A 12,457-nucleotide genomic window follows, 5' to 3' on the forward strand; every position below is an offset into this window, starting at 1 on the left:
ATTAACGCGTCATAAAAATTAACGCAGATTAATCTGGATCCCAAACCCGCGAGGCGTTCAAAGACGCACTTATTTTCAAATGTCTAGCATTTACAAACTGTTTGTCCTACATGAAAAAAGTGGTGTTCTCGTCAGATTTTCAAATTTCCGACGGTCCCTGAATGTATCACATCTAGCAACATGCTTTGAACCAGGGGAAGAGAGAGCGCTGTTAAAGGATAAGTTCGGTTTATACAGCTTTTACATTGATTATAGAATGAAGTAGAACAAAATACTCACCCAGAAGGTTTTCCTGATCCAAGCAGTGCTTCAGGAGATATTTAGATCCAAAATTGTGCAGCGGACGTCCGTATAATGGGATCCATCGGGGCAGAGACAGCGCCGCTCCTAAAACTGCGCAGTACTCTCTGGAGCACTGACTCCTTTCTTTGAGGGGCAAGCGTAAACAAAGTCTTCGTCAGTTCAGAGGTCAGTACAGCCGCACAGCGCTGTCTGGAGTGACACAGACTGCAGCAGAGGACTATCTTGGCGCCGACCATGATGGAATACTGGTGAAAAACACAAGTTTTTGGACGATTAATGCCGTTTTAAGGAGCGACACTGTCTTTGCCCCGATGGATCCCATTATACGGACGTCCGCTGCACGGTTTTGGATCTAAATATCTCCCGAAGCACTGCTTGGATCAGGAAAGCCTTCTCGGTGAGTATTTTGTTCTACTTCATTCTATAAACAATGTAAAAGCTGTATAAACTGAACTTATCCTTTAAGGGGACTGCCGTCCACATCTCGTTTATTCACACGTCCTTTTTGAAAATCTACAGAAAATCAACCGTTTGCTCTAGCTCAATTCTGTAAAAAACAGATAATTTTACACTCTCTACTGCATCAAACAAGCCCTGAATGATCGAAAAAGGTCCTGTATTTAAATCTAGAGAATTCTTTGAAAATTTCCTTCCATCTACCTGGTATCATGTTTCAGCTTGGGGCTGCTCTGAACCAATGAGCAAAGACTTGAAAAAAGTGTTTTGTACATAGTTCCTCACAGTTTTTAGCCTTTAGCCCTGGTTCTCCTGACCTCATAGAAGTATAGAAGTTCATATTGCAGTGAAAATTGAGTCCACATCGAGTAAAAATGTGACAGAAGCAAAAAACGTCCTAAAAATCAAATCAGCTTACCTTAGGTGCAGGACTGTGTAGATTTTGTAAAGATAGAAACATAAAACTTTTTTCATGTGTTCCTTATGCCTCAGGGTACCTAAAAATGTGTTGTGTATATTCCCACCATATTTTTAAATGTTTTTTTAGTGTCTTTTAATGTAATTTTAATGTCCTGGAATTCAAATTCTTTATTTTGGGACCTTAAGCAGATATGAGATTAAATTGCAATTAATTAGATTAATTAATTACAAATCCTGTAATTAATTAGATTAATTTTTTGAATCGCCTGACAGCACTAATTTAAAGACAAAAAATGACGCCTGAATTGCTTTTTACGCCCGTAAAGAAAAAAGATGTGTCTCCAGTCCAGTCCCGCTCTGTATTGACTAGTTACATTAACTTACACTAGTATGTAGTAGGCACTACATACTACCTACTGCTTTTGCATGTAGTATGTTGTCTGACTGTTCTGTTTGGTCTGTTTTGTAGTGTACTACTCTGGTTTCCAGTTTCAGAAGACAGATACAGATTATGTTTTTTTTTTTGCCTTTATTATAAATGTACAAAACAATCTATGGGCAGATCTTGGCATTTTAGTTATTTTGTTAATCGTATCACATAGAAACATCATTCTTGTTTTCCAATCTTTTATCGTTTACTGAAAATAAATCTGAAAGGGATTTTTATAATCCACATAAGTATCTCAGGGTCTTGTTTGCGAGTGAGGGAAGGATGGAGTGAGAGATCGGCAGGCGGATTGGTGCAGCATCTGCAGTAATGCGGACTCTGCACAGGTCTGTTGTGGTGAAGAGGGAGCTGAGTCGGGAGGCAAAGCTCTCTGTTTTCCGGTCGATCTTCGTTCCCACCCTCACCTGTGGTCATGAGCTTTGGGTAGTGACCAAATGAACAAGATCGCGGGTACAAGCTAGGCACTGCTAGTGTAGCGGGCTGTTTGGAAAGCAGCCACAGATTTTTTTTTTTCAAAGAATGTAAGGTTCTTTTTCAAAGTCACTCTCTCTCTTTAGCTAGTTTCCCTGCACCACTTCCTGTCCCGCTCAATCTGCCCTACGATGAATTGACTCGTCACAGCTCCAGCATGTGTTAAAAATAGGATTATTGCGTATCTGCTGCTGTCTGCCGGAGCAGGGACTCAGCCTCAGAATGACTTGAGTAGAAACCTTTCTGATCTGATGCCATGATGGGGCGGAGTTTGACTGGGGACGCATCTGGTGAATTTTGGTCTTTATGAGTAAAAAATGAAAATCTTCATATGACCAACAAGCTCACTAAAAGGACAGCAGTTCAGAAGTTTCCTAAGGATAAAATTTGCTCGGTTTAATCTGTTCAGACATGTTACTGTCATGTCACCATAATCAGCAGCCTCAGTGCAGAGGCCACTATCAGGCTGCGATCACTAAAATGGTTAAGCGGTCGGGCTTTGAGCGTATCTATGCCAACAAAACAAAACTTTCTTTCAACTTCGAGTCCAGCCATTAACACAAAACAACGTGATTATAGTCTCAGGGCTGAAGAGAATCGAATAAGTCCAGAATTAGGCCTGATGTCAGATGAGGTTGTGAAACCAGGAAGTGCATCACAATCCTTGGTGCACGTAAAGTGTATTTCATGTTGTGTGTTGTATAACTGATCTCTCAGGTCAGCAGTCTGCTGTGTAATGCGTTTCAGAAGCTGTAATCCAGTTAGATGCACTTTCCTGCATTCTGCTGATGTTGAGACAGATACGCTGCGGGTCTGCGTTCAGACATCTGATGCTCCTATGGCGAGGAATCAGGCGGCTGGAGGAGCTCAAACGTGTATTAACAAGCAGTTATGCAGTCATTTGATAGTCGATGCACTCACTGGATGCTTTTTCTGGCAGGGTGGACTTCTGAAGTGTCACGTCAGAGAAAACTTGATCAAAGATATAAATATCTGGCCTATCTTTGAGATAAATATTACTCGACGAAGAGACACCTTGACCTGCTTTCAAGACGGAAATGGTTTGAAACAAACTCCCTCTGCTTTCTTTAACCCCTCTATCAATCACACACAACAGCTTTTACTTCTCTACGATGTATCAGGTGTGACTCACGATGCCGTGGAGCTCCGCCACCCGGCTGCAGAGGTCCGGTCTCTGCTTCTCTAAGGCCACGTAGAAAGGATTCTTCAGGATGTTCTCATCATACACAGCCATAAGGAGCTGCAGGTCTGGGTCCTGGAGAGGGGACAGGGACGAGAAGTGATCAGACAAAGTTTCTATTTAAAGAGGGGGTATTCTGCTTTCAATCTCCACGAGACTTGCTGAATTTATGTCGTCAGTATCAACTAACTGGTTCGTAACAAGTTGGAGGTATAGACCTCAAACACCAAGGTCTGCCCATATACAGTGGGGAAAATAAGTATTGAATGTGTCAACTTTTTTCTCATCACATTTATTCCCAAAGCTGCAGTTCAAACAAAATTTCTATCAGACATTGGTATTAACTCAAATAATCCACACATGAAAAGAAATCACAACGTTCAGGTCCATAAATAATGATCATGTGGGATTAAGTTCGATAACACAGGAAAAAAAGTATTGAGCACACCATGGAAAGGCTGTATACTTTGGCAAGGAAATGCACCATACCACCTGAAATCTGTCAGTAATTATTACTTGAACTTCCAATTAGTGCAAACCAACATCAGCTGGGCTAGAGCAAATTGATGGTCCTATAAAAAAGGTGTTTTTTTCACCAAGCAGTTTAATACAACACACCTCATGATGGGTAAAGGCAAAGAGCTCTCTGAAGACATTCACAACCTGATTGTTGCTCAGCATCAGAATGGAACTGGTTACAGACTTATATCAAAGCACCTGAATATTCCAGTCAGCACCGTTGGGGCCATTATTCACAAGTGGAAGAAGCACCACCTTACCATCAACAGGCCACGCACAGGAGCTCCTTGAAGATTTCTGACCAGGGAGTCAGAAAGATAGTCAGAAGAGTACTCAACGAGCCAAGGACCACCCTGAAAGTGCTCCAGGAAGACTTGGAGGCAGCAGGTACAATTGTTACAGAGAAAACAATAGGCAACGCTCTCCACCGCCATGGCCTCTATGGACGCTCAGCCCGCAAGACTCCATTCCTCACGGAAAGGCATGTTGAAGCTGGTTTAAAGTTTGCTAAACAGCATCTTGACAAACCTGTAGAATACTGGGAGAATGTTGTCTGGTCAGATGAGACCAAAACTGAACTTTTGGGCTGTCATACTACAGACCATGTTTGGAGGAGAAATGACACTGCACATCAGCTAAAAAACACTACACCAACAGTGAAGTTTGGAGGTGGAAGCATCATGGCATGGGGTTGTTTCTCATCTCATGGTGTTGGCAAACTTCATATAACTGACGGAGCAATGAATGGAGCCATGTATGGGGAAATTCTTGATCTGAATCTGCTGCCATCCACCAGGATGATGAAGATGAGACGTGGCTGGACCTTCCAGCAGGACAACGATCCAAAGCACACGGCAAAGTTGACTCTCAAATGGTTTCAAAAAAAGAAAATCAGTCAGTGAGAGAAAAATAAAAAGCTGTAAATCGTGTGAAGCTACTACAGGGGGGTGAAACAAAGATTTAAGAAGAGCTCAATAACCCCTCTTTAAGTTCCAACAACCACGCCAGTCAGAAAGTAATAAAAAATGTGGACTGCCAATTTTACATAGCAGTTCATACCAAAAAATAAAGGGGAAGTATAAGATTTGTTTTTTTGACAGTCCAACATGACTATCATTGGTGCAGTTGAAGTCCCAACACTGAGGCTTTGTCCACACACAGCCTGGCATTTTCCAAAACAAATACCCCCTATAATTCATTTTTAAAAATACTTTTTTCCACCAGACTACAGATCAAAGCATACCAAAGAATGAGCTCCTGTCATTCAGCTGTGACGTCTGACAACCAAAAACACAGTTTCCTGTGGAACTTGAGTTTTCCAAAATCTTTCAGAAATACCAAGGATGTGAACAGTACTTGAGCCTTTAACTTGCCCGTTCTCAACATTAATAAAAGATAATGGATGAATTATGATCAAATATGTCTTAAATCAAAAGCACATGGAGCGATTGTTATCTGACAGAAATTGAGTTATAGCCTATTAATCATGTTTGAAAGAGGAAAAAAAAACTTCAAACCAGAACTCTGTGTACTCCGATCTATCAGGTGGATTAAAGACCAAATACATGCTGAATTAAATTACACTTAACATTATTAACCACTTTGTTTGAATCATCAGCTGGGATTGATTCTGGTTTATAAAAGAGTCTGTTTTACGTCCGATGATAAATGAGTGGATGATAAACTGCTCTCTTTCTTCTCCTGGCCTACATGTGGTGAGAAGAGTCCCTGCACTCGTAATATCTGGCAGACGTGCCATTCATACCCTTTCAAATAAAAGCACGCTTTTAGAGTAGGGCTGCACGATTATCGCAATCGCAATCGCAATCGCAATGTCAGCACATGCAATTACGTAACCGCAAAAGAGGATATCGCAATCGCAATGTCAGCACATGCAATTCAGATTTTTCTCCATGATAACCAAGCAAGTCTGTAGACTCATCATGACACAACTTTTTTTATTAAATCGCAAGCACAATCGCAATCGCAATATTGTCCACCTAATCGCAAATCGCACCTTTTCCCCAAATCGTGCAGCACTATTTTAGAGGAACTAAAACGTTACCCTTAGGGATGCACGATATTGGATTTTTGCCGATATCCAATATGCCGATATATCGAAACCCCTTTCGGCCGATACCGATACCGATACCGATACCGATACCGATAATCACAAGTTTGTTTGTTTTTTTCACTGTAAAGAAAGCTAAGTCTATCTTGTACTGGAATTTATATGTTACTCTTATTGTTATGGTCTTATTTGTTTAAGAAACACACATAAAACAAGACAAAAAACATTTGATTTTACCATAAATAAGAAATGTATTATTTTTTCAAACTCAAGACATTCAGTATTGAAATACAGAAAAATAATTTCTTTAGATCACATGAACTTTAAATGTACAATGCATTTTCAAACGTAACCAAGTTGCATTTGATTATTTTAGAGCTACTGTAACAACCTGGTGACGGACACAGAGCTCTGCAGTGCAAATAAATGAAGTGCTACATTTTATTCAAGGAGCTTATTTTTCAGATAAAAAATAATAATAATCCTAACTGAATAGCACCTTATCGGCTCTGCCTATTGGCAGAAATTTTCATATCTGCCAATACCGATAAACGTGTTTTTTAGCTTTTATCAGCCGATACTGATTTTGTGCCGATAATATCGTGCATCCCTAGTTACCCTCCCTACTACTTAGTTTAAAAAACAGACTTTTAGAAAACCAAATCATGTTTCTTTCATGAAGAAAATAACTCTGACTTTACACCTTTTAAATGCCATGTTATTAAAGATGCTATGAGGAGGATCTGTTTCGATTGCACTCCCTCGCCACCTTGTGGCCCGGAGTCTCAGCACAATGTCAGAAATTACTTTTAGTGAGGCGTGTATTTGAGATCAGATCAAAACAAATTTTCTTTGTTCAAGACAACTTTTTAGTAGATACAACACGCAGAGGTAAGGTATTTATCAGTACAGTTACGTAGCGCTACAGTTTGAGACATGACATCAAGGAAACTTTGTAGCAGCCGGCTGTATGTAGTGCTATCGGCAGCCCGGTGCTTCGACGTATCTGTAGGCTAAAGCCATGTTTCCACCAAGCAGACGGATTCAGTTCGTCTCGGTACGGAGCACATTTTGTGGCGTTTCCTCTGACTTATCCTGGGACAGATCCCCAAATCACAGAGACGAGCCATCCCACTTTTTGGGACCCTTTCGTATGGGTGCCAGACTGAACCAAACCCCCCCTTAGAAGGTGGAGCTACAACACTGCAGACCGTTGATTGGTCGGTAGAATCGTCACTTCCTATGCGGCACACAGTCTACTCTGAAACAAAGCTTGATTGTTCTTTGTATCAAAGAGCTACATGTCAATCACAGAGAGGACGAAATGCTGCATGTCTTCCATCTGTGCTCTTTGTTTACTGTGTCGCGTTTTTCTTCTTCCTTGGATTTATTAGCGGGGTAAGCTGCTACGGCGTCATGCTATTGTATAACAGCTGCGGCTTCCGACTTACATGCCCCCTACCACGCGAGGCCACAGTCTGCTGTGGGAACACAAACGGTAACAGGCTTAACTGTAGCAAACCGAGCCAAACCATACTGAACCGAACCGGACTGCTTGGTGGAAACACGTCTTAACGTGACAACAAGTAAACACTGTCAGTTTGTAAGTAGTTTATTAGCTGTTTATATTTAACGCAGCTAGCAGCCCGGTGCTCTAAGACATGTCTGTAATGTGTAACGTTAGTGAATCCTGGTTATGTCCTGCCAGTCATCTACCAATCAGAGCTAACGTAACCTCACTCTTCATTTTTATTAGTGCTGCACGATTTGGGGAAAAGGTGCGATTTGCGATTAGGTGGACAATATTGCGATTGCGATTGTGCTTGCGATTTAATAAAAAAAGTTGTGTCATGATGAGTCTACAGACTTGCTTGGTTATCATGGAGAAAAATCTGAATTGCATGTGCTGACATTGCGATTGCGATTGCGATATCCTCTTTTGCGATTACGTAATTGCATTTGCTGAAATTGCGATGCGATATCCTCTTTTGCGGTTACGTAATTGCATTTGCTGAAATTGCGATTGCGATTGCGATTGCGATAATCGTGCAGCCCTAATTTTTATTGATAGACTCTCAAGTTTGGACAGACCACTGCAGAATAACTGCTGACTGTGGGTTGGAATCAACATTAGCACAAACAATTTAGCTCTTTTAGCCTTTAGCTTGTGCTCTATCTCTGTCCTGTTTATCTTTCTTCTGCTCTTCTGTCCTTTTTCTGTCTGACAGTTAGGCTCCAGTGTCCACCATCACTACAAAATTAATCACAGAAATTGTTTTCAGCAGAGAAAAACTCAGATCTCTCTTCTCTTTACTAAACTTTGTTGGTGTTGTCACAGAGACTTAGATGTGCTGTAGATCAATCCGGTCCTGGTCGACCCAAACTGGAAGCTATGAAGTAGTAATTTAAAAAACCTGTAACATGCAGTGTTTCCCACAGGATTTTAGGAGACTGTGGTGGGGGAGTCTCTGACCCTCGGCGGTTTTAATGTGTGTGTACGTTTTTAAGCGCAATGTATCGCCCTTACAGTAAGTGCAGTGTGGGACCATGGACATGAACGTACACTGATAAATAAGAACTTACAAAGGCATATCAGAAATATTTTCAATTTGATTCAGAAACAAAACCAAAAACTCACTCTCTCACAATATTTTGAACAATTTACTGAACAGCATTTCAACGACAGGTTATTTACACTATTTCCATGATCTGTGATCCGTTATCAGGCTACTGAGACTGTAGCCTACCCTTATTCTCTCACCTGAGTTAACGAGGTGTGTGTTTGAAGCTGATGAAGAAAAGAGAGCACCAGGATGTGAGTAGGTGAAAGGGAAGCAAAGTAGAAACCCTTTATATTGTTTAACATCTTAAAAAAATATTTTTTGGGATAAAGGGTCTGATTACGATTCTTCTTCTCTCTGCCCCCTTATTTGGATTTGGGAGTGTAGTGTTTTCATTCTGTTTTTTTTCTATAGTGACTGCAGAAAATAGTCTAAATAAATAAAGATTCCTAAATTTGCTGCAGCCCACTTCATCACAAAATGAAGCCTAAATCAATGCAAGATCATTTTCTGACTGATATTCCCTGATATTTCTGTGTATCTGGCTTTGAGAGAAATTCAGCTTCCTCCATGCTCTCTCCGTCTGTGGTGTTCACCGTCTTACGCTGACGTCAGTACAAAAATCGCAGTAGCACATGGCTACTTAATATGCACGTACTGATTTGCATTGACCATATATGGTTACGTTCGGGCACGCTGAAGGTGGGAAAGGAGGCGTGCTCACCACATTCAAGCTTTTCTCGTCGCGGTGTGATTTATCACGGAGAATAGCGTGCAGCCGTGTGTACGCAGAGTTTGATAGATCTGAAAAGAATGTTGGTCGTATCCACGTTTTGCCTTTTCGTCGTAAGTGAAACTTAAGAGGACTTCGCTGTAATAAATGTAGGCCCCAGGAGAGGAGACTATGAAATAATAACCCGCGTCAGCTCGTTGGTATTGTACAGGTAATTGTACTGTGTGCCTGACACTGACTCTGAATGCGCTGTGATAATGAAACTCTTGAACAGAGACGTGCGCGGTGCAGCCGTTCCTCTTCCCAAGAAGGGAGGCAGACAGCGCAGTGAGATACTGTGTCCACGGCCGCAGTTAGCATGGCCGCTAATGCCCAAAAAAGAAGTTACACGTACCTCAGAGTCAGACGCCCCGCTCTAACTTCGCTGGAATCTGGTTCGCGCCAAACGTAACAAGTAAAGAGTGACGTCTACGAATGTGACCAGTGCGCGCGCACTCTTGTTCTCTTGTTTACGTGCGGTAGGAAAGTACAGCTGTGTAATGGTCTGACAGAGTGACGGATCGTATTTTTGTCTCCATATGAGACTGTGGCGGGGCCAAATGAGACTGTGGCGGGCCGCCACAGTCTCATTAATTAATGGGAAATACTGAACATGTATTATTGGTGCTGATAATCTCATTTTAAAGTGTGGATTATGATCAGGCAGATATCTAGAAGGGAGACTTTTTCAAGATCACTTTCAAACTCCTCACAGCCCCTTTAACGTATATTCAAATCAAGCTGCCACACTTCAATGAACCAGCTTTCCTTCTTTAAACACTGACGGTAAAAAAAAGGTATGTAATAGCTTGCCGTCCCTTCTTTAATTTTTTATATATACTTCTACAATCTTTCAAGAAAATCTGTCCCACAGTTTTTCTGTACTCCTGCAGACAAGCAGCAGCCTCCAAATTGGGACTTCTACAGCAGAGACAACACGTTTCATCCACTCAGGCTCCTCCACAGCATCAAACATAAAAGACAGAATCTTAATCTGATGTTTAGTCCATCAAACTTCTCAGAAACTTTCCCCCATCACATCAAAATCCTGAGTCCAAACCTGGACCCCTCCACACATTCAAAACTCACCTCATCTCTCTGCTCAGTTTCCAGCTTCATCTTCCCTCAGCTCCTGTGCAGACCTAGCGCAGACTGAGCACACACACTCACACACACGCCGCACCCTGCAGGCCTCCTGTCAGGCTGCTGGGATGGGATGAACCCAAGGAATGAGTCATGTGACCCTGATGGTCCTCGTGACCCTTAAACTTGATGCTAACAGGGTTTTCAGTGGTCTAAAGGAATTTCCGTTCCCTCGTTTTCTCCCGCCACTCAGCTTTGTGTGTGTGTGTGTGTGTGTGTGTGTGTGTGTGTGAACATGAGACACTCCTCAGCAGAAGCAGAGCAGACAACAGAGGAGATTAAAGGTCTGACATCACCAGGAGGCAGACACCGAACATCAATAGTTTGATTTGTAAACCTCACAGCTCAGCTCTGCACTTCCTCATGATAAGGTGCTCACAGTGTGGTCACAGTTCAACCCCGGGTCCTGACCTTCGCTGCTCCAATCCGCAAAAATGTGGAGAAGTATGCAAGAAAGCCAGAAGCCCCTCACTGCACATCCTGTGATTGGAACAGAGTATCTGAGAGATTTGAGCGGGTTCAACTAGTGCTAAAAACTAACAGGATTAAAAACTGAAAGAAACAAAACTTGCTAAAGGTCCCATATTGTGCAAAAATCACTTTATTAAGTCTTTTGGTGAAATTTGTGGGTCTTTGTCTTTCCTCCCAGCCCACAAAATGTGATATTTAATGACCAAACCTGTACTCAGTAGTGCTTGTGAATGTAAAATCCTGACCTAAAACGAGCTGTTTGGATTTTGGGGGTTTGCCGACGTCAGCGATTCCCTTTTTTGACCAATCAGGAGCAAGTCTGACCTGATTGGTCCACCGGAGCAGATACCCCCGAACCCCCTCCCCGCCCACTCTCCAGCAACAGGGAGGAGAATGCCAAAGTTGAAGAGCCATCACTGCTCTGTTTTTGGCTGTAAACAGCCACATAGTTCCATGCACAAGCTTCCAATCTCGGAGGAAGACAAGACTAAGTGGTTAGAGTTCATTTATCAAGGAAATGTTCCAGCTACACTCAGTAAAACTGTGCATGTGTGTGCTAGTCACTTCACGGCCGACTGCTTTTCCAACTTTGGACAGTCCAACAGAGGGCTAGCCAATAGACTGGTCCTGAATCCAGGCGCATTACCAACCATCCTCCAACAAACCTGGGACCCTGGAAATGTGAGCATTTTAAATGCTGTGGAGCAGAACAACTAGCTTAGCTTCAGGTTGCTAACTTTAGCTGCGGTTAGCCTGTTGTTTTAGCTTGTAATGTTACGGTAAATGAGCTTCGCTGTTTTCTAAACATTGTGCACATGGAGCTCGTGGCGCCGCTCTCAGTGACGTGGAAGAGCGGGGCGGTATCAGTGGTGGCTCATTTACATATGAAGGCCACGCCCACTAAATCAGAGCGTTCTGGACAGAGGGGCTACGAGAGCCTGGAAACAATGCTGCTGTGCTTGATTTATTGGCTTTTTGGACCAAAACATGTTACTACCATTTCATGAAGACATCAATGATCCAAATTAAACTGCAGAAAAGGAACATGATATGGGAGCTTTAAGACCAGAAAAGTTGGATCGGAGCATCCCTATTACAAAATGTTATCTGTGCTTGTTCACATCCAGGTAGTACAGTGGGCAGAAAGTTGATACATTTTGAGCTCAGCATCTTTTCATTTTTGGTCAGTTATTACATTTTGGGTCATTGTTAAATTTCAGGTTCTAGCTGTGTTACAATCAGAGCTTAGATACAGGCTGATACAATCACCTACTCCTTTTTGTTGTTGTTGTTTTTTTTTTTTTTTTGCTGATAACAGACCAATATATCTGCAACATTGTATCATATCTTTTTTTCTTTTCTTCAAACCTCTTTTTGTCTTGATTGTGGAGGTATTTCATGTTTGTTTTAACAACTTTGACAACGGCTTATGCAAATTTAATTCCTCATTTACCCATTGCTGAGGTTTACAGTTAGACTGTAATTCCTGTTCTGATTGATTTATGACATATTTACACATTTGTAATCCAGAAAATGGGAATACAGTTGGTGTAAATATTTTTTTAACTCATTTTGGTTTATAAAGTTAGAAAGAGATTGGATCATGGGGTTGGTATCAGGA

At 41.8% G+C, this 12,457-nt stretch overlaps 1 protein-coding gene across 1 annotated transcript in view; it reads right to left on the reverse strand.

Annotated features, from left to right (window-relative positions):
* ankrd27 (ankyrin repeat domain 27 (VPS9 domain)) overlaps positions 1 to 12,457 on the reverse strand; it is a 47,650-nt gene that overhangs the window by 31,996 nt on the left and 3,197 nt on the right. The window contains exon 2 of the mRNA XM_074677489.1: positions 3,252 to 3,374. Coding sequence (XP_074533590.1) covers positions 3,252 to 3,353 — 102 coding nt within the window. The 5' untranslated portion in view covers positions 3,354 to 3,374. The remainder of the gene's footprint in view (positions 1 to 3,251; positions 3,375 to 12,457) is intronic.

The sequence above is a fragment of the Halichoeres trimaculatus genome, unplaced genomic scaffold (genome assembly GCF_033239565.1).
Source record: "Halichoeres trimaculatus isolate MK-OKI-2021-1 unplaced genomic scaffold, fHalTri1.1 fHalTri1_scaffold_10, whole genome shotgun sequence".
Classification (NCBI taxonomy): Eukaryota; Metazoa; Chordata; class Actinopteri; order Labriformes; family Labridae; genus Halichoeres; species Halichoeres trimaculatus.